This window comes from Kryptolebias marmoratus, linkage group LG11 (assembly GCF_001649575.2).
Source record: "Kryptolebias marmoratus isolate JLee-2015 linkage group LG11, ASM164957v2, whole genome shotgun sequence".
Taxonomy (NCBI): domain Eukaryota; kingdom Metazoa; phylum Chordata; class Actinopteri; order Cyprinodontiformes; family Rivulidae; genus Kryptolebias; species Kryptolebias marmoratus.
The window spans coordinates 24,230,092-24,249,055 of record NC_051440.1 but is presented as its reverse complement, the minus strand read 5'-3'; the positions used below and the strand labels follow the sequence as shown (position 1 = coordinate 24,249,055).

At 38.8% G+C, this 18,964-nt stretch overlaps 3 protein-coding genes across 8 annotated transcripts in view; 2 read left to right on the top strand and 1 right to left on the bottom strand.

The window, feature by feature from the left end:
* Positions 1 to 10,176, top strand: part of ndrg4 (NDRG family member 4) — a 55,710-nt gene extending 45,534 nt beyond the window's left edge. For 3 of the 5 annotated variants that reach the window (XM_017428892.3, XM_017428891.3, XM_017428896.3), the window contains 13 exons: positions 104 to 224; positions 311 to 373; positions 640 to 700; positions 1,221 to 1,307; positions 1,401 to 1,457; positions 1,670 to 1,773; positions 1,871 to 1,927; positions 2,158 to 2,209; positions 3,654 to 3,701; positions 4,472 to 4,507; positions 4,620 to 4,671; positions 4,859 to 4,897; positions 6,092 to 10,176. In XM_017428892.3, the coding sequence (XP_017284381.1) occupies positions 104 to 224; positions 311 to 373; positions 640 to 700; positions 1,221 to 1,307; positions 1,401 to 1,457; positions 1,670 to 1,773; positions 1,871 to 1,927; positions 2,158 to 2,209; positions 3,654 to 3,701; positions 4,472 to 4,507; positions 4,620 to 4,671; positions 4,859 to 4,897; positions 6,092 to 6,246 (932 nt within the window). In that variant the 3' untranslated portion in view covers positions 6,247 to 10,176. The remainder of the gene's footprint in view (positions 1 to 103; positions 225 to 310; positions 374 to 639; positions 701 to 1,220; positions 1,308 to 1,400; positions 1,458 to 1,669; positions 1,774 to 1,870; positions 1,928 to 2,157; positions 2,210 to 3,653; positions 3,702 to 4,471; positions 4,508 to 4,619; positions 4,672 to 4,858; positions 4,898 to 6,091) is intronic. The other 2 variants (XM_017428893.3, XM_017428897.3) reach the window with 1 other exon arrangement.
* A 192-nt stretch (positions 10,177 to 10,368) lies between these two features.
* Positions 10,369 to 12,623, bottom strand: LOC108243451 (olfactomedin-4-like). The gene is made up of 7 exons (XM_017428880.2): positions 12,570 to 12,623; positions 12,343 to 12,465; positions 12,052 to 12,270; positions 11,766 to 11,922; positions 11,338 to 11,565; positions 11,069 to 11,237; positions 10,369 to 10,986 (listed from the first exon to the last, which is right to left on the bottom strand). Exons 1-7 carry the CDS (start codon positions 12,621 to 12,623, stop codon positions 10,530 to 10,532), a joined length of 1,407 nt encoding a protein of 468 aa, XP_017284369.1. The 3' UTR covers positions 10,369 to 10,529.
* A 1,408-nt stretch (positions 12,624 to 14,031) lies between these two features.
* Positions 14,032 to 18,712, top strand: LOC108243456 (olfactomedin). Of its 2 annotated transcripts, XM_037978039.1 has the most exons (6): positions 14,032 to 14,049; positions 15,387 to 15,487; positions 15,669 to 15,827; positions 17,062 to 17,271; positions 17,344 to 17,476; positions 17,678 to 18,525. In XM_037978039.1, the coding sequence occupies exons 2-6, from the start codon at positions 15,449 to 15,451 to the stop codon at positions 18,523 to 18,525; spliced, it is 1,389 nt and encodes a 462-aa protein (XP_037833967.1). In that variant the 5' UTR covers positions 14,032 to 14,049; positions 15,387 to 15,448. The 2 variants fall into 2 exon arrangements, with proteins under 2 accessions (XP_037833967.1, XP_017284373.1); XM_017428884.3 differs by lacking the exon at positions 14,032 to 14,049 and having other exon boundaries at positions 15,449 to 15,487; positions 17,678 to 18,712.
* The last annotated feature ends 252 nt before the right edge of the window (positions 18,713 to 18,964 follow it).

Sequence of the window (18,964 nt, the reverse complement as noted above, 5' to 3'; positions counted from 1 at the left end):
TGCTTATTTAATGTCTTCACCTTCCTCTGCTCTCATCCCTTCATCCTCTCACTCCATGGTACCTGTACTCACTTCCTGTTCTCCGTCCGTCACGCTCTTCCAGACAAACTGTGCTTCAACACTTTCTTTAACAACGAGGACATGCAGGAGATCACCAAGCACTTTGTGATTTGCCATGTCGACGCCCCGGGACAGCAGGTTGGAGCTGCACAGTTCCCACAAGGGTATAAAACATGTTTACTTTATTTTACCTACTATTTAAACATTTTATTAATTATTTAAACTAAAAATTGTGCACTTCTTTCCTCAGGTTCCAGTATCCCACCATGGACCAGTTGGCTGGGATGCTGCCCACTGTGGTGCAGCACTTTGGGTTGGTGGTCTTTACTTTGAATAAACATCAGTTAAATTGTGTTATTTCACACAACCTGTGTGACAAACAGACACAGTATCTCTCATTTATCTCTCATTTGTGAAGTCATGATCAGTTTATTGCAGAAAGCTTTGAATTTTATTTTGGAAAATATAAAACGTTTCCATAAATATGTAATTTTAACGCTAATGGTCACACACTATTGATGCTGTCTTATTATTATAAGGAAAAAAAACATCATCTAACTTGTTAATAATCTTTTTCAGATTTAAGAGCATCGTTGGGATCGGCGTTGGAGCTGGAGCTTATATTCTGGCAAAGTTTGCTGTAAGTTTGTTTTCTTATGCTGTGATTTTAAGATTTTCAGAAAGTGTTGGATTCTAACTAAACAAATAAAATTCACCTTTTTATATGTCTGCAACAACTCAGTCCACTAATAATAAAAATTTCTGCTGCAGCAGCTTTAATTTGAAGGTTCACGATTTCTAATGTCGGCTTCTAGACTCAATATCTGAATGAAAATATGCATCCTAATTTAAAAGTCTTCAGCTGTAATGTACGTAAAATGTGTTTTGTGACATGTTTACCTAAAAAAAACACTTCCAAATATTTTGTTGAAAAGACAAATGAAAGCTGCGCTGGTTTAGGAATAGTTATGGCTATCCTTCAAAATAAAACAAAAGCAGATTTAAACATCTGATTTTACACATTTATACCCTAAAATAATTAAAAATAGATCTGTTCTCAATCTTCACTTGTCGTTAAAAGCTCACCTCCTGTTAAAATAAGTTTCCACACAACAATCAGTGTCGCAGAAGAAAGTTTATCTTCTCTTCTCTGCTTGCAGCTGATCTTCCCAGACCAGGTGGAGGGCTTGGTTCTGCTCAACATTGACCCGAATGGCAAAGGATGGATTGACTGGGCTGCCTCCAAGGTTCCTTTCTTCCACCATGTTTTTCATCCTTTTTTTATTATTATTATTTAAAGACTTATAATTGATTTTGGTAATAACGAGTTGTTTCCTCAGCTGTCAGGTCTGACCAGCAACATCCCAGATACCGTGCTGCCACACCTTTTCAGCCAGGTAAGATCAGAAAATCAAAAAAATAACTGGAAACAAGAGAACAGTATTTTGACCCAAAATCAGGAGAGATGCTGCCTGTATAAAAAAGAAGTTCACAAAAATTGAAACTCAAAATGTTTATAAGAAAGGAAGGCTGATAAGCAAATTTTCATATAAGTATTTTACTAATCGTTTGTTAATTTGTGTGTGTGTGTGTGTGTGTGTGTGTGCAGGAGGAACTGGTGGGCAACACAGAGCTGGTTCAGAGCTACCGACAACAGATCAACAACTCCATCAACCACTACAACCTGCAGCTCTTCTGGAACATGTACAACAGGTGAAAAGCATCTCGTTTCAGTCACTTCAGAGGGACACGTTTACCCTAAACTCAGATTTCAAGCCTAACAAAGTTTTATCATTTCTGCCTTTTTCAGCCGAAGGGACCTGGAGATGAACCGCGGTGGGTCGGCGCTTAACGCTAAAACCTTGAAGTGAGTTTTCAGGCACTGTTTTCACAAAACATGAAGTCTTACAAAAGTTTGCATTTATTAAGATCATGATTTAGTTGTAAACAAGCTATTTACTTTTAGCTGGTTTCAGCTTTTAAGATGTGGCTTTTTCTGGTTCTGTTATGTTGTAGAAACTGCTTTTTAAAAAAAATATATATATATACAAACAAGAGTATTTTTAGTTTTTTGTTTAAACCTGTTGCCTGTTGCAGATGTCCTGTGATGCTGGTTGTTGGAGACAACGCTCCTGCTGAGGAGGGAGTGGTGAGTCCTACTTCATACTATTTATTTACTTTAATTAGTCTTTACAGGCCAGCAATTTACACCAAGTGGGAGAGTCAAATTATGAGTAAATGCTGTTAAAAAGTCGTAGGTATGTGTAACTGGGCTGTGCTATAGAACAAAGGTTTCAAAACTCTTTTCAGGACGATTGACCTCAATAAGATAAGGCTAAATATAAGTTCTGGTGTTACCTCACAGAGCTTCTGATTCTCAGCCTGCTGCAGTGATTCAGAGTAAATAAATATTCATTTAAAAGAAGCTCTAAGCAGCAGACCTTCCTCTCCTTCTCTTGCTCTGTTCAGAGTTTTGTTTGTCCTCATTCAGGTGAACAGACACAGGTCAGCCGGCAGAGTCCTGGTTCTGACCCTGTAGAGCCCTCCTGCTCCTCAGGAGACTCTCCTTCTGTCCATCTGTGTGTCTCTGTGTTAGTATGACACTTGTCTTTGATACTATATGTCTGTGTGTGGATATATGTCGGTGCTTTCACCAGGGGACAGCTCGGGTTGCCTGGTTTGAAATGGACCAAATATGTTTGCTTCTGCACTAATTAATCTGCCTGGCGCTCAGATTTAAGTCAGGTCTCTCTCCTGTCAGATGTAGGCAGTGGAAGTGGACAGGGAGGCATGTTTTTATAAAATGTCCTAGGGATGGAAAAGCAGCATTAAGACAGAGAGGAGACGTGGGAGGATGGGGGCGATGTAAACAGAGATTGTCTTATTGAGCGTGGCAGATGGAGGTCATGTTCATATTTAATGTTTGTTGACATGAAGACCTGCTGCGTCACTTCAGAAGCAAAGAAACAAAAGTTATGTTGAGACAAACCTTCATTTTGACTTATCTTTTCATTTTCCTTCATATTTCCAACTCTTCTAAACTAAATTTTCCTGAATAATTTTTACAGATACGAAAAGTTGATGCAGTTTTTAGAAGCACACAACTTTCATTTTAGTTTTGTATTTATTGTCTTGTTTGTGCAATGACCTGTGTAATTTGGCAACTAGTACAAAGGATTAAATGCATGAGAGTGAAATGAGCTGTCATGTGCATGATGTTCACTTTGTGAGGCCATGTCTGAGCAGTCATGCATTACTCGTGAGCATTTGTGCACATCTGTCTAATTTGTGTGTGTCTGTGAGGCTCAGCCGGCTGGACTGAGTCATCCCTGCAGGATCTGGGTCAGCCACATGCACACAGGCCAAAATAATCCCCATAAAAACATTACTCATGCACACTTTCCTTTAAATGTTGATTATCTGAAGCTGGAGTTTATTCATTTCTGAAATGTTTTCTCTGGAGTGGTTTCACTCAAGGTGCTCAGCGTACAATACTGAAACATTTGCACATAAAAAAGCAAGTTTCAGTAAATTGTTGCTTGTTTAAAGTATCATTCATTTAAATAAATGCTGTTTTTGTTTTTGTCTTGCAGGTTGAGTGCAACTCCAAACTGGATCCTACCAACACCACCTTCCTAAAGGTAAACTCTTAATCCTAATCTCACACAGAGCTGCAGAGTCAGAAAATTATTTTACTTTAATAAGAACTAAGTGTCATCATCAGCAATACATAGTGTTTTTTATGTTCCCTTTTCAAGTTTTCATTCAAGAATTATTACTAAAAAAGGCTGTCATCAACCTTTTTGTTTGTATTTTTTTGCAGAAAAGCTTATTTTTTCCAAATTCCTTTACTGAACACACACAAAACATTAGCTAAAAGAAGCAAAATTATAGCTAAAAACAAAAGTAGCAAAAGACTAGTTTAACCCTCTGTGGCCTTCGGGTCAAATGGACCCTAAATTACAAGAATTTGTCTTCTTCTCTTCAGTTATCAGTTCTCTTTAGGAGGGTTAAAGCTAAAAGTAGCAGAATGATGCATAAAGATAAATGCATCAAAAGGATAGCTCAAAGCTAAAAGTGGCATAAGTATAAATATAGCAAATGTGCTGAAGTAGTTTTCAAAGAAAACAATGTTTTTTTGAAAGAAATGAAGAGTATTTCTCTTCGGCGGGATGAGAGTGTATATCTATGGGGCAAATATTTGGAAATAAAGTGATTTTTTAAAGTATAAAAGTAACAAAAATCAAAAGTCATAGCATCCATCTTCTGAATGAGCTGAAGGTTTTGGAAACAATAGCATGAATGCTAAATCAGCTGACTCAGCATTCACTCAATGAGGTGCCTTAAGTTTGTGAAACCTTGTTGAGAGTCATCAGCAGTTTGGTTAATAGTTGCTCTCTTTTCGTGGCAGATGGCCGACTCCGGTGGACTTCCCCAGCTCACACAGGTAACACCTCATACAATCAGCTGGCTTAATTAAAAGGGGGGGGGAATCCGACAGACCACTGAACACAGCATTCACGATCTGAATGAATGAAAACTGACGTGTTGTCTTCCAGCCCGCCAAGCTGACTGAAGCCTTCAAGTATTTCCTGCAGGGAATGGGCTACAGTAAGTGTCCGTATTTACACTCTGTCTGTACACTGAATGTGATCTGTTGATATATACTTCTGATCATTTCTTGTGCAGTTATTTCAGCAGGAGCACAGTTGTCAGACTTTTTGAGTGTTGTATTTGCTGCAGAGGGTCGGGTCATGTGTTAATCTTGCCCTCTGTTTTCCTTGCCCCGTTCTTTCAGTCGCTTATGTGAAGGATCGGAGGCTGAGTGGAGGGCCAGGTACTTCCTCCTCCCCATTCGGCTCTAAACTCTTACTCCTGCCCCGTTCGATGGCATTTTCTTTTTTTTTTTTTTTGGTTCATCTGTTGGGTTATGAATAATAATTTTGGGCTGTGGTTATCTTTTTTAATTTTGCTCTCATTTCTGTTGTTTCCTTTATCCCAAGAGCATCGAACCCCATTGTTGTTTTACCGAACACAATTTTTCCTTCAGTGGAAAAATATTCTGCCCTCACTCCTCCTCCCCCCATCCCTTCTCATCGCATCACCAATATTGCTCTTTGCATGGCGTTATGCTAGCTTTGAGCAAAGCCTTATGAGCTATGTTCTTAACAAATCACCAAAAAATAAAAAATGTGTTTAAAAAATACTACAGATCTTTTAAAAGTACCCCACTTAGATTTAAGATATTTAGCTTACAGCTTTTGTTACACACCATACACAAGATTTATCACTAAAAGTAACAACTTTTATGAGTGTTTCAAGGTAAATCTATACATTTTGAGGAAATTTGCTTTTAAAAAAGTCGTTTTTAAACTGATGTTTAAACATTTAGGATGCCATTTTCTGAGACTGATATAGTTATTTGACTGTTTCTCAAAAGTTAGGAGAGCAAAGACATTTAAAGAGAGAGTAGGGCCCAATTAATGGGGCATTGTGATCCTACAAACTGTTTATTTTTATGATGAAACAGTGAACACATGTTTATTATTTAGACGTAATTAACTCAGTACATGATAACAAGCATGCAGACTGATCCGACAACATTTAAACACATTGAAGACAAAAACTGACAAATCATTTTCTTAAAGCGGCGCCTCATTTCATGGTGTAATATTTCAATCGATACCCCTGGTGAATTAACCTGGGACTGGTGCGGGACTTTAATTTGTTTGTTCAGAAGCACCCTTAGAGGCCGTTTCAGGTGATTTGATGACAAGTGATCAGCTCTGACCGACTATGAGCTAACATGGTGCTCGTAATGTAATAATCTGTATGAAGACACATTATTTAAAAACCCTTACGATTAATAGTTAGCTGCCTTTTTTTACTAGCTACAAAAATACTCCTTAGTTATCCACATTAGCATGTACTCCCTACATTCCCTCAACATCAACTGATTGCGCTTTTTTGTTTTACAAATCACAACACCTAATTCTTCCATTTTTATTTCGTTCTTCTCCTTTCCTTCCAGTGCCCTCGGCCAGCATGACCCGCCTGGCCCGCTCCAGGACAGCCTCTCTGACCAGCGCCGGCTCCGGGGAGGGGAACCGCTCTCGGGCCTGCACCAACTCTGACAGCACCGAGGGAGTTGGCGCTGTCACCCAAACCATGGAGGTGTCGTGCTGAAGAGCCACACAAGGAAAGAGAGAAAGAGGAGGTAGAGGGGGAGGAGGGAGAAAGTAGGAAACAGAAACAAGAGGAGCGGAGACAAACAAATTTAGCTTGATAAGAGTGTAAGCTGATTGCTCTTTCTGTCTTCATCTTTTTCCTCCAAATCCCTTTAATCTGCCATATTCTTTCCTCTGTCACTGTAAAATACCATACGTATTGCTACTAACACACCCAACAGACCTTTAAATATCCCCTTGTCTCTCCTTTACCCCACACTTAAAGATTTAACCAATCGGTTTTGCTCTTAAAGTGTCATTCTTGTGTTTGCTAAGTGTTCCTCATTATTGCCTGCACCCTTTTAAACACCCCCCCCCCCAACTCACATACACACAAGGAAAAAAAATGAAAACCTGTCTTTAAAAAAAAAAAAAAATCTGAACAGCAATATCTCATAAAAAGCTGCTGTTAACATTGAATAAGAAGGTGAAAAGGTCAAATGTGAAAAAGGAAGCAGTACTTTGAGGGGGGTGCCATATAGGGGAAAAATATATAAATGGATAAAGTGTTGTGCATGTGTCTGTTGAAAGTAGTAAATGTTTGTTGTGGGAAATTCTGAGTATCTCTCTCTGTGCTGTTTGTGAGGATGATTTCCGTCCACGAGGAACACGGAAACACGAAGCGGAGGTGCGTCCAGAGCTGGACAGACAGCATTACAGAACCTTGTTGTAGTCGAGTGCACCGGTAGCTCTTAGACAAGATTTAATCGTTTATTTAGAGCATAAATAGAGCACAGAACATTGATTTAAAGCTGCACTTGGTAGGATTTAATTTAAAACTTTAAAATCATGATTTGAAAACGACAGAGTGATGCTGTTATCTAACCTGGGGTCTGTTTTCTGTCAGGAAATATAACCCCAGCCAGTCACCCTGACATTACACCACTACACCACCAGGGAGCTTCATCTGCTTTTATTGCTGTGACATCACAAAGACAGGGAGAAAATGGTTGAAGCGGTCTGATTGATTTTATTTTGCGCAAAATGACAATCTGGAGCTGCGTAACGATTTATGAGCATAGAACTAGAGTTGTTGGATGAATTGTGATTGCTGCTTTAGCTTGTTTAACTCGTGTATTTTTTATGTTAAAAAGGTGAAAACATGTTAGCATGTGAGAGTTCGTTATTTTATAGAACTATTTTTTTTAATTTAGCACCTTCTAGTGGTAAAAAAGCTTGAATATTAACAACCTCATAAGTGGTGTCTGTTTGTGTTAAATTAGTGTCAGTTAACTAAACCATCAAAAAAGTATAACATTACTTTTGCACACCCAAAAATAAAAACTAAAAAAACAAATGATGCATTTCTAATTGAAAAAATAATCATCATATAATTAAATGGATAAACTGCAACAAGAAAGTTACTGTGAAGCTTTTCATCGGCATGCCTTTATCTGTGAATTTTAGCATGAAATGTCGCAAGATTTAACGAATTATATCTGCTTAAAAGACTTTGGTTGAATTGAGGAATAAGTTGAATAAGTTTAAGTTTAGCATGTACTGTTTGTGGTTATCATTTGTTACGTTTCTTAAAGCACTTGTTTGTCTCTCAGGAGATAAACCAAAGCTAAACGTTCAAATTAAAATTGGAGGAAGATCTAGTCAATGTCATGTGAGGAGACTGGTAACTTTACTAATGTATTATAACAAAAGATTTGGTTATTTAAGTCAACATTTTTCAGTATTACTGCTGTTTGCATCCACTTTAGTGTTATGTTGCTGAATGCAGCTGTAATCTGTGTGCATCCTCACATTTCAAAGACAATCTACTACATAAATAGAGTATAGAAGTAACATGTATTTGCATGTGAATGTGATTCTTAGGGCATTCTGGTATGAGTAGTATCTAACAATAGGGCATTTTTCATTATATCAAGTAGAGAAGTATATAGGTGCAACCACTGTCATCAGTCTGTAGCTCCACTGCATGGATGGGGTTCTGGCCATAGTCGGCTCTTTGTGGTCTCTAACCTGACAATCACACTCCGACCCAAACCAAACCAGACCGGGGGAACCGAGGCAGAACCAAGCCGACCCAAATGGCTTTTCTGCGGGACGGCTGCAAATAACTTCCCTTACAGCACCCAGCCCCTCTGCATGTCTAAACCAAAGCTACCCACTTGCACACACACTTACACACAAGACATCCTCAATAACAACACACACATTTTCACACTTATACTGAAAGAAACGCTGCGTGGGCTGGGTTTTGTAATGGAATTGCTTTAAAGAAATGACTGATATACGTAAAATTAACACCTTATAAATTCATCTTTAGTCAGTAGATGTTTTGATGTTCTCTGTTGCCATAATCCCACTATCTTAGCTCTTTTTAGTCATGCATATATACAGTAAGTGTAGTTGTTGACCAGAAAAGGCATGTGCTGTTGTCTGTCGTTATCTTGGACCACCTCATTGAAGACCAAACATGGCGCCCCTGGTTTTGTGGTGCATTAATGTGCAGTTTTTATCACTTCACTTCTTCTTGTTTTAAGTAAAAATAATAATTATAATAATAAAAAAAAACTTTGGTCCTCTGTAGGAAGCAGAGTAGCTTCCAAACATTGAGGTGTGCAATTCTCTGAGGTGGCCTGTCAGGGACGGGGCTTTTTTGGCGCCATTTGGGCTCCAAGCTCAGAATGTAGGGCAAACCCCAGCCACCTTAAAAAAAAAAAACTTCCCTTAAAAAAATATCACAAGGTGCCCCGGCTCTTACAGGCAAACCCAGCAGCACCCTAAAGGGCTATCAGCTGAAGTCACTTTTTGAAATGTTGGTAGTGTTGCAGTCACGTTTCTGAGCACCAGGGGGCGATAGAGAGCAATAGGCTGTTGAGGTTAGCTCTTTTTGATTTAAAAAAAAATGGCTGTCATAACAAAACAGAGAGAGATGCTGACCTGAAACATTGTTGAATGAATGTTAAAGGAAAAGAATGTGAATTTCTTTGAAGCATGAAAGATTAATTGTTGTTCATGTATTTAAAAATAGAAAATAAGCTTCATGTTTTAAAGATGTGGAAGAGGGAGACGGTGAGATCAAATCAAACAACTCGGGATCAAATTCATGAACATTCACGGTTGCATGTAGCGGAGTTTGTGTACGATCATCTTTCAGTGTTTCTGCTCTTCACAAAGCTATTTTCTGCCATTTACACTCTGGTTTCCTCCTACACTACTTCTACCCACACTGCCTGGGGGGCTCCTGAATGTATCTTGTCCCTTTTTGAAGTGCTGTACAGTATTGTCAACCCACACCTCATCCTCACTTTTGTTTGCACTTCTTATCCTTGCCCCCTCATTTTTGACATTTAACCCAGTACACAAAAAACCCGAAAAACCGAGCTCCTTCCTCGGCTTTCCTTCCGCCAAGGTCTTTAACCAGTAATGATGACTCCTGAAGGTCCACAGCTCCTGTAAGCTGCCACTGGATCAGCTTGTATAGACCTTGGTCCTCCTTGCTCTTGTAGATACTTTTTATTTATAGAGCAGGTTTCCAGTACCAAACTCTAATACTACTGTTAATGTGAGATAACATATTTTTGTTTCTCTTCCCTGATTTTTATTTCTAGGTAACTGTAGGGTGTAACATCATATTGGTATAATGATCTTGATAAATGTGTTACTACTACTCTTATGCTTCTTCTTACTGCCATTATGAATCATTTGTACGAAGCAATAAGTTCTTTATTTTTCTTGTTTGTTTTATATTGTGGGAGTCTTCCCTGTTAGCTTGTTTCTATTCACGACTGTAGAAAGACTCTTACCTGCTTCATTGTCATTCAAATGTGTATTGTAAAATTTAAATATAATATATATACTATATAAATACAAAGTTAGATGTCTCTGTCCATGTACTGATCAAGTAACAAGAAATAAAGAGTAAATGTCAGAATTTCAGAAGTCAGGTGTCGAATTATTGTTACAAAAAATGGAGCTTAAAGTATTACAAAAAAGAGATTTTATCGGCCTAAAGAATAGGCAGGATGCCATGCCATTTATTATGTTATATATGTTTAAGAAACGGCCCTTGTTTTTCTTAGCTGCAAAAAAAATTGAGATTTTCTCCTGAAAAAAAAACAATAACTGCAAAGCAAAAGGGAATGATTTTATTGAAAGAACATATAGAAGAAAACACAAGTGGAATCTAACTACAAATGAACCATCAGATCATTTTATATTAGGTTTATGATTCTTTACAGGATATATTGGTGTTTTACATTGACACTGGCATTATTTAAAAAGATTTTACAGATAAGAGTCGCTCCCCTTCTGAAACAAAACCTGATAAGAGACTATTTTGGAGTCACAGTAGGCATACAGCATCTGGTCCACTGGACTGTAGTTTAAGGAGAGAATGTTGGGAGACATCTTATGTATTAAAATACCAACATTAAAGTTCTCCTTCCCTGTTCTGGTGTCAAACGAATAAAAGATCTCCTCCACAGTTGTGTTGACAAAGCGTGTCGCGTAGAGGATGCCGCAGGCCATAAAGGTGTTGGTGACACCCCTTTTGGGAAATGAAGTGCGCCAGGTTTGACCGAGAGTCAGAACTTCTCCCTCCTCCACCTTGGACAGAATCAAGTTTCCAAAGTCCTGGGTGGTGGTGTAGACCACCCAGACACCAGACTCATCCGTGGCCAGGTCCAAGTCGGTGTATAGGTAGCATTCTTCAAGGTGGCAGAAATTAGCCTTTGAGTTATACCTGAAAGAGAAAGAAAATGGTGAGGCGACCTGAAACAATTAATATCACAAATAATTTAGGCTTCTACGGGTTCTACACCAACCTGGTTCCTTTGGGTAGTTCTAAACTGGTAATTGTTTTTGTGGTAATGTTGAATCGACAAACAGCATCTTTATTGTAACAGTTGTAGTACAGGGCCCCTCCATACAGAACCACGTTTGGACCCTGGATGGTGTTGGTGGTGGGGTTAGATGCATGGATCTGGATATTACCTGGTCCAAACAGAAACAGTAAAACACTTTAACTTTTTTTTTTTTTTCAAGTTTGTGATTTGCCTTTAAATGCTGTTGACCTCACAGTTCAGCGTCTTACCAGGAACGCTCACTCCAACTATTAAAGCGCTCAGGGTGGAGTAGAAACGGACGTAGTTGGAGTAGATGTTGCTGGACGTCATCATGACCAACCAATACCAGCTCTCCTTCCCTGCCTCTGGTTTGGGATCCCGACCCCAGGCTCCATACTTGTATGAGCCAGGATACTCTCCTGCTGTGAAGACCCTGGGCCCAGTGACATTCAGAAGCTGACCGTGGGGACAGGTTTCTGGAAAAATTGTAAAATGCAAACACATGGCAGGAAATCAAGCATATTTAGAAATAGTTGTTTCATAAGTACTTTCTTTCGCGTTCTCAAATCTACGACAGTAAAAAAGCTAATTTGATCTCCTTTATGGTGCAAGCTACCCCTCCCATCTCTTATGTTGGATGTAGTTTGGCTGCAGGTGAAGCCTGCTCACATCTTACCCTCTGTAGGCTCAGTGGGTTGGGGGATGGGATGAAGTCCTCCATTCTTGCACCGGTCCAGGTCTCTCTTTAGGCGCTGGTTGACTTGTTGTTTCTTCACCACCTGCATGGCGTCAAAGGTTTCCAGTTCCTGCATCTCTTCTTGCACATCCTCCAACTGAAACAAAGCAGATAATCCAGTATGGTTTTAATCAGAATGAGTAAATCAGCCTCTGTCATTCTGTTGATTGAATTAAAACTTGTAATGATAATAAAACAGCCTGTGAATGAGAATCATTTACTGTACCTTCTGAGCGGTGTCATCACTAAGGCGTTTGTGCTCAGAGGCTGTACTGTTGAGTTTATCAATCAGCTGCTGGATCTCACTGAGCTCGTTCTCGATCACGTGCAAACTGAGAACTCCGTACAGTTCTCCATCGTCCTCCTTTTCCAGCACCGCTACATCCTCCTCCAGCTGAGGCAGACGGCGGTCTAAGCCCAGCAGCACACTCTTCAGCACGAAGGCCTGCGGGGACAGCAGAGACACTTAGCATGGACGCAGGTTTAACCCCGTATGGGATATACTGGACTGACTCACCTTCTGAGGGGTGATAATGTTGTTGCAGTTGGATGCGCTGTCCTGCACTGTTTTGAGTTTTTCATGAGGAAAGGATTTCTCTGAGCTAATGAACTCACACACACAATTATCTTGTGTTGTTGTCTAAAATTTTAAAAAACAGAAACCATGTGTTTAAAAAAAGCAAGAAAAAAACGTCAGTCTACTGATGAAACCAGTTTAATATTGCTGTCTTTAGTGTTTCTTACCTGGTGGGTGATGGCGAACAGAGCCCACAGAAGAACGATCACAAACAGCTTCATGATGGATCCGAGAGCAGATCTGCGTCTGTCGATCTGCAGCAGCAGCTACTTTCCTCTGAACACTCCCACAAATGTCAGCATGTGGAACAGTGAATCTGCATGTGCGCCAAGTTTCACTTCCTCCCTGTGGTTGGGATTGTGGCAACTCAGGATTTCTTTACCTGTTGAGGAGAAATGATTTCCGTGCACGCACAGATTGGGCTCATGTAAAACTTCCTGACGGGTTGAATAGACGCCCAAAGAACTTGTTGTTTTGACATTACTCAATAAGAAAGAACTCTGACGAACTTATGAGTCTGGGAAAAATCCTGTTTCTCAAACTCTTCCTGAAAAATCTGCACTGTGAAGCAATATCTTGATATAAGACGTAAATGCAAATATTTTCTTCTGTTTCATTTTTTATTAATATCTTGATATTTTTGTTTGTGTGTTTGTTTGTTATTATGTTCTTTCCTAGCACCTTGGGTCTTTGTAGGCCAATGAAAAAACAACACAAACTAAATTAAAAATGGGGTTGATAAAACACAACACCTCATATGGGACTGAAATCTTTATAACTTAGAATTCTTTCTCTTTCTAAAAAAAATAAACTATTAAAAGGTTTTAACACTTTTATGAAATGAGAAGAGATTCAATACTAATCAGTCATAATCCACTGATGGATTATCTAGTAATAAAAGCCACAAAAAATTGATTTGTGCAAAGCAGAAAAAACTAAAGTTGCATTCCTTGAAATAATGCATATTGCTTGTTGTTTTGCATGCAAAGGTTTTAAACAAAGATCTTGCACAATTTATTATAACTCAGAGTATGTATTGGGTATGACTCATAACGGGAAAACAATAAGTCCTACATGAACCAAATGGGAAATTGGCAATTCCTGAGTCAACCACAAATGTTGCAAGTTTCACCGTTTCTTTATTTTTTCAAGTTTCACATCAATTTGAAAACTTTAGGGCTTTGCAGTGACTCAGTCATGTTAACAGGTATATTTATTAGTGTTTGAATTATTGCAGCTAAATGAAAACATTAAATAACTGAGTTAGGAATAAAAAAGGTTTGTTTCTTAATCTCAGGGACTTGAAATTTTATTCAAAAGTTTATAAAAATATAAAGTAGATGGATAAAAGGCGCAATGGAAATGCAGGGATGGAGTTAGAGGTTCATCAGGTCACACTGTTGCTGGTTCAGGTTAATTTGATGAGAAGCCGAGAAGTAAAATGTAATTGTTTTGTACTTTAGGGGAAGAAAAACAAGGATGTTTCAGAATCAAAAGCATGAACAAAATGGGGAATGGGCGACTCCTGAGTCAACCATGTTTATTTCGAAACTTTATAGTTTCTCCATTTTTGGAGTTTCACATTCATTTGAAATGTTTCAGGGGTCTGAGGCATCTTAAAGGTAAGTCAGCTGAGGAAAAACTCAGGTAAGCAAGGATAATCCATCCGTCCATCCATTTTCTTTACCTGCTTTCCATGCAGGACCGCAGGAAGCTGGTGCCTTTCTCCAGCAGTCATTGGGTGAAAGGCAGGGTACATCGTGGACAGGTTGTCAGCTGCAAGGATAATCAGCAAGCATATTTATCACCCTCTACTGAAAGGGGAAGGCAGACGATAATGTTTTTTGCCCAGGCTTGTGTGTGCATTTGTAATTATGTCTGTTAGTAAAATATTCCATGAACCACTGGGCATGTAATGATTCGATGTATATCTACAAGTGATTAACTTTTGGAGTCAACCTGATTCAAAATGGTGACAACAACCATATGATCATAAAAAAGGCAATAACTCTGTCATATTTACAGATATTTACCTAAACTTTGTCATGGCCTGGCTCTCAAATAGCAAAATACCTCATGAACCACTAAGGATTTTAATGAAACTTTCACAGAAATAGCCATGAATGTACAAGTGATCCAATTCAAGATGGCCACCACATGCAACTGATGTTTAAAAACACAAAAATGACCATAATTCAGTGAATCTTACAAATTTTTATGATTCGGCGTGGTTGTAGCTGAGATTCATACACACCTTATACTCCAATTGCTGCTCATTTCATGAGATTTTTACTTAAAACTTTAGCATTAACTCCTGGAGTCAACCCTGTTTGTCTGTTAGCAAAATATCTCATTAACCACAGAATGGATTGTATTAAAACGTCCAGAACGTAGTCAGTTGATGTACAGCTAAAACAGATTAACCTCTGAAGTCAATTCAATTCAAGATGGCCACCGCAGCTAATTGACCAAAAATGATGATGATGATGATAATAATAATAATAATAATAACAATAATAATAATAATAATAATAATAATAATAATAATAATAATAGTATTTAAGGCGTTATTATTATTATTATTATTGATGTTTCTGAAACTTTTGTGCAAAAATCAAATCCTTCAAAGCAATACAAAAAAAATGTCCAAAAGAAAATAATATATTTTTAATTTTAAATTATGCTAAATTATGGTGAATAAAGAAATAAAAAGAACAATAGAAATTTAAAGGTTGAAGTCATCAGTTTTTTGGTCTCAGTAACACGTTGATGGGAAGCTGAGACACGTATTATTACAACACAGCTGTACTTTCACAGAGATACTACAGGACACTGAAACAACAACTCTTGCATAAAATAAATGAGGAATGGGTGAGGTGTTGTGAAACTCCACAATTTCTGTTTTTGGGGGTTTCACATCCGTGTGAAACCTTTCGAGGTTTTGTGGTGACTCGTTCGTTAATCACCAGTGGGCCTGTTTGTAGTATTTCAGAGAAAGTAGAGAAGGAGGAGGTATTTTGGATCAACTTCTCCTGCTGTAAACACGATGCTGCTGCTGCTGCTGCTGCTGCTGCTGACTTCCACCGTGAGTTATTCTTTAAATCTAAGCTCTAAATCCAAAGACAAAGATGAACGGTTGTGACATGAAAAATAGATTTTCCATTTTTTCATTTTTTTTTTTGGACTGTATCTTCTAAGTGATGCTTTACAAAGTAACCAACCTTCAGCTGCAGATCACAGCAGTGTTTTATTGTGTGAATCTGCAGGAAGCTGGCCAGGCTCAACGTGTGACCGGCCTGATAAAGGACGGGTCATGTCAGTGCGAAGTAAACTCCACTCTGTGGTCCTTTCCTGCTCTGAAGTACGAGGCCGTACTGCAGCAGATCCAGACCTGCGAAGGATCTCTGAGCAGCCTGCAGGAACAGGTAGGAGCTCTTAAAACCTGGAAACTTCATCATCGCTGTTTTTAAATCACTCTTATTTCAGATCAGACGGTCATAATATCAGTTTTACACATTTATCTCAACTAAAAGAACTGAAGTTTTCAAAGTTACAAATAGAAAGTATGAAAATAATTTAAAACATAATTAATTAGAGCCTTTTTTAATAGCTTAAGAGTTTTTGCTGTTTTTAAATTTATTTTTTCACACTCAGTATATACAGTATATCTTGAATGTTAAAGAGGAAAACAACAAAAAATGACAAAAGAAATAAGACTTAGTAACAAAGGTTTGTTTGCCTGTTTTATTGTTTGATATTCTTATTAATATGCGATGTTTGCACTGTCACCTAATCTTAATGGAAAAGCAAATAAATCCTTGATTTTTGCCAACAGCTGTGAAAAATTGGTTCTCACCAAAAAACAAACAAACAAAAAATATCATTTTCTGTGAAAATGCAGAGTGAATGTTGAGTTACCAATGACTTTACTAAAATTTACTGAAGAAGTTATTAAGCTAAAATGAGCTAGTTTTGATTCATTAAGGCAAATAAAAAAAAAAACATTTAAAAACAAAGCATCTATTCCACTAAAAAAAACACAACACTAGCTAAACGGTGAAAGAACTAAAATACAAGCTAAATGTTATAAGAACCAAAATGCAAACAAAAAGCAAAAAGTAGCTAAATGCTAGCTGAATCCTAAAATTGCAAAAGACTAGCTAAAAACTAAAAGCAACAAAATACTAGCTTAAAGCAGCAAAAGGTTAGCTTAAAGCTTAAAGCACCAAAAGGTACTTAAAAGCTAAGATAGCAGAATGGACGCTAATAGCTCAAAGCTGTATGCTAAAAAAAAAAAAAAACGGGAAAATGAATTTCTGCTTTTATTTCCAAGATTTTTAAATGTGTTACACAGCACATACAATTTTTATTTACTAACAAAAACACCATATAGTTCCTATGTTTGTAGGTGTACGTTACTCACCTATTAAATGGATGGTTGCAAAAAATATTATTTCTTTTTTATAATTTTACAAATCCAGATGCACCTGGAAATAACAGCTAATCTCTTTTTTAATAGTTTGAAGTGGACTATAATTTGTGTTTTATCTGATCAGCTAAACCGATATTAAAATCTCATTCAAGCAGTTTGGCAGAAGCATTTTATCCAGACAGTTTCGGAGACTCGGCACAGAAATGTACTTGTTTGTTTCCCTGCAGCTGAAGGCCTCCAGCCAGCGTCTTCCTCAGATTCTGGCTCAGGTTGAGAACGTGACAGCTCGACTACAGCCCTTTCAGTACCTCCGTAATAAAGGTCTGTACACGGTTCTGTCTCTGCGCCTGCTGGGCCAGGAGCTCAGCCAGCTGGAGACAGACATCAGTGCTCACACCCAGATGAACAACGCACAGAAACAGAAACTCTCCAAGGAGGTACAGAAAACTACAGAAAAATACAGTTTCTTTCAGAAAGGTTTCCTTTATGAATGTGTGTATGTGTGTTAGGTGGGTAAACTGCGTTCAAGTGTGGAGAGGATGCAAGTTTCCGACACAGTTAACATGAAGACTGTGAAGGAGAATCTGCGCTACCTGAAGAACAGTGTGGAGTCCTGCAAGACAATCCCCAAAGACTTCAGAAGTATGTGATATTTGTTGACATTACGCAGGATGTGGTGACGTACACACCGTGCAAAAATGGTTGTATTTATGAGGAAGCCAGGCTGGTCTTTCTAAATGTTTCCTTGGCTGAACATCTTTAGAAAGTCACAAGTTTAGAGAAGATGTGTGTCCTCAGAACTGGAAAATCTGATGATAAAATGTTATTCTCTCTGTGTTGCAGCCCAGCATATGTACTGCCTCAAGGGTCTGATCACGAGCATCAGTAACCCTGTCTCAACCAAAGTCAGTCCTTATGGTAAGAGCTACATCTCTGGTTCGTGGGGGAAACAGGCACAGATGGACAGTGACGGGGAGAAGAGCAGCTACTGGGTTCAACCTTTGGTCAACAGCCACATCTATGGAAACACAATGCGCGTTTACCAAACCTACAAAGACTTCATGGCTTCTGTTAACCACAAGGACGTCACCTTGGCTCCATCTCACAGTCATGCCAACTCTGTTGATGGTCCTAGCGCTGTTTTATATGGAGAAGCTCTGTACTATCACTGCTACCGCTCTGCAGATGTCTGTCGCTACGACCTGAAGACAAACACCGTCAAACGTGTGACTCTCCCCGGCACCGGCGTGGGTTTCAACAACAAGTTCCCCTATTGTTACTATGACTGCCGCTCTAATAGCGACGTGGACCTGGAGGCAGATGAGACCGGACTGTGGGCCCTCTATGCCACTATAGGTAACCACGGTAACCTCGTAGTGAGTAGGCTACTTTGGGACAATGAGGCTCAGACTCTCAACATGTCGCAGACGTGGGAGACAAGGGTGTTCAAAAAGGCGGTGAGCAACGCCTTCATGGTGTGCGGCGTGCTGTACGCCACTCGTTTCGTGGATGAATATCGAGAGGAAGTGTTCTACGCCTTCGACACGGCGACGGGGAAAGAAGACAACTCGCTTGCACTGCCGCTGCAGAAGATAGCCAAAAGTGTGGCCAGTCTGAGCTACAACCCCACCGACAGGCAGCTCTACATGTACAACGACGGATATCTTCTGGCTTATCAGGTTGACTTCTGATTCGATGCTTTCATTTATCCTCAGCAATCTTCAGATAACAGCAAAAAAAAATACACCAACATATCTTAAAATACAGCTTAAAGACTTCTCTAACATTTGGTCTTGTCTAATGCATGTATAAATTAACAAATGTTTTTCTTTTGCAGCATTACTGAATGAAATAAATCTACAAAGTCATATTCATAAAGCATGTTTTTTGTTTGTTTTGTTTTGGGTTATTCTTTTAATGGAGATAGACTAATTGTGCTATTTTCTCTGATGTAAATGTTATTGACATCAACATTTCGCATATCACTCCTCACAGACCAAACCTGTTGGTATGGCCCAGCCAAAGCTACAACAAATTGGTCTGGTACATTCTCGAATCCATGTGGCCCCACACAAGATCATCTGCCCATGTCTCTATCCGGGTTTTTCCCCTTTTCTTTTTTTTTTTTTT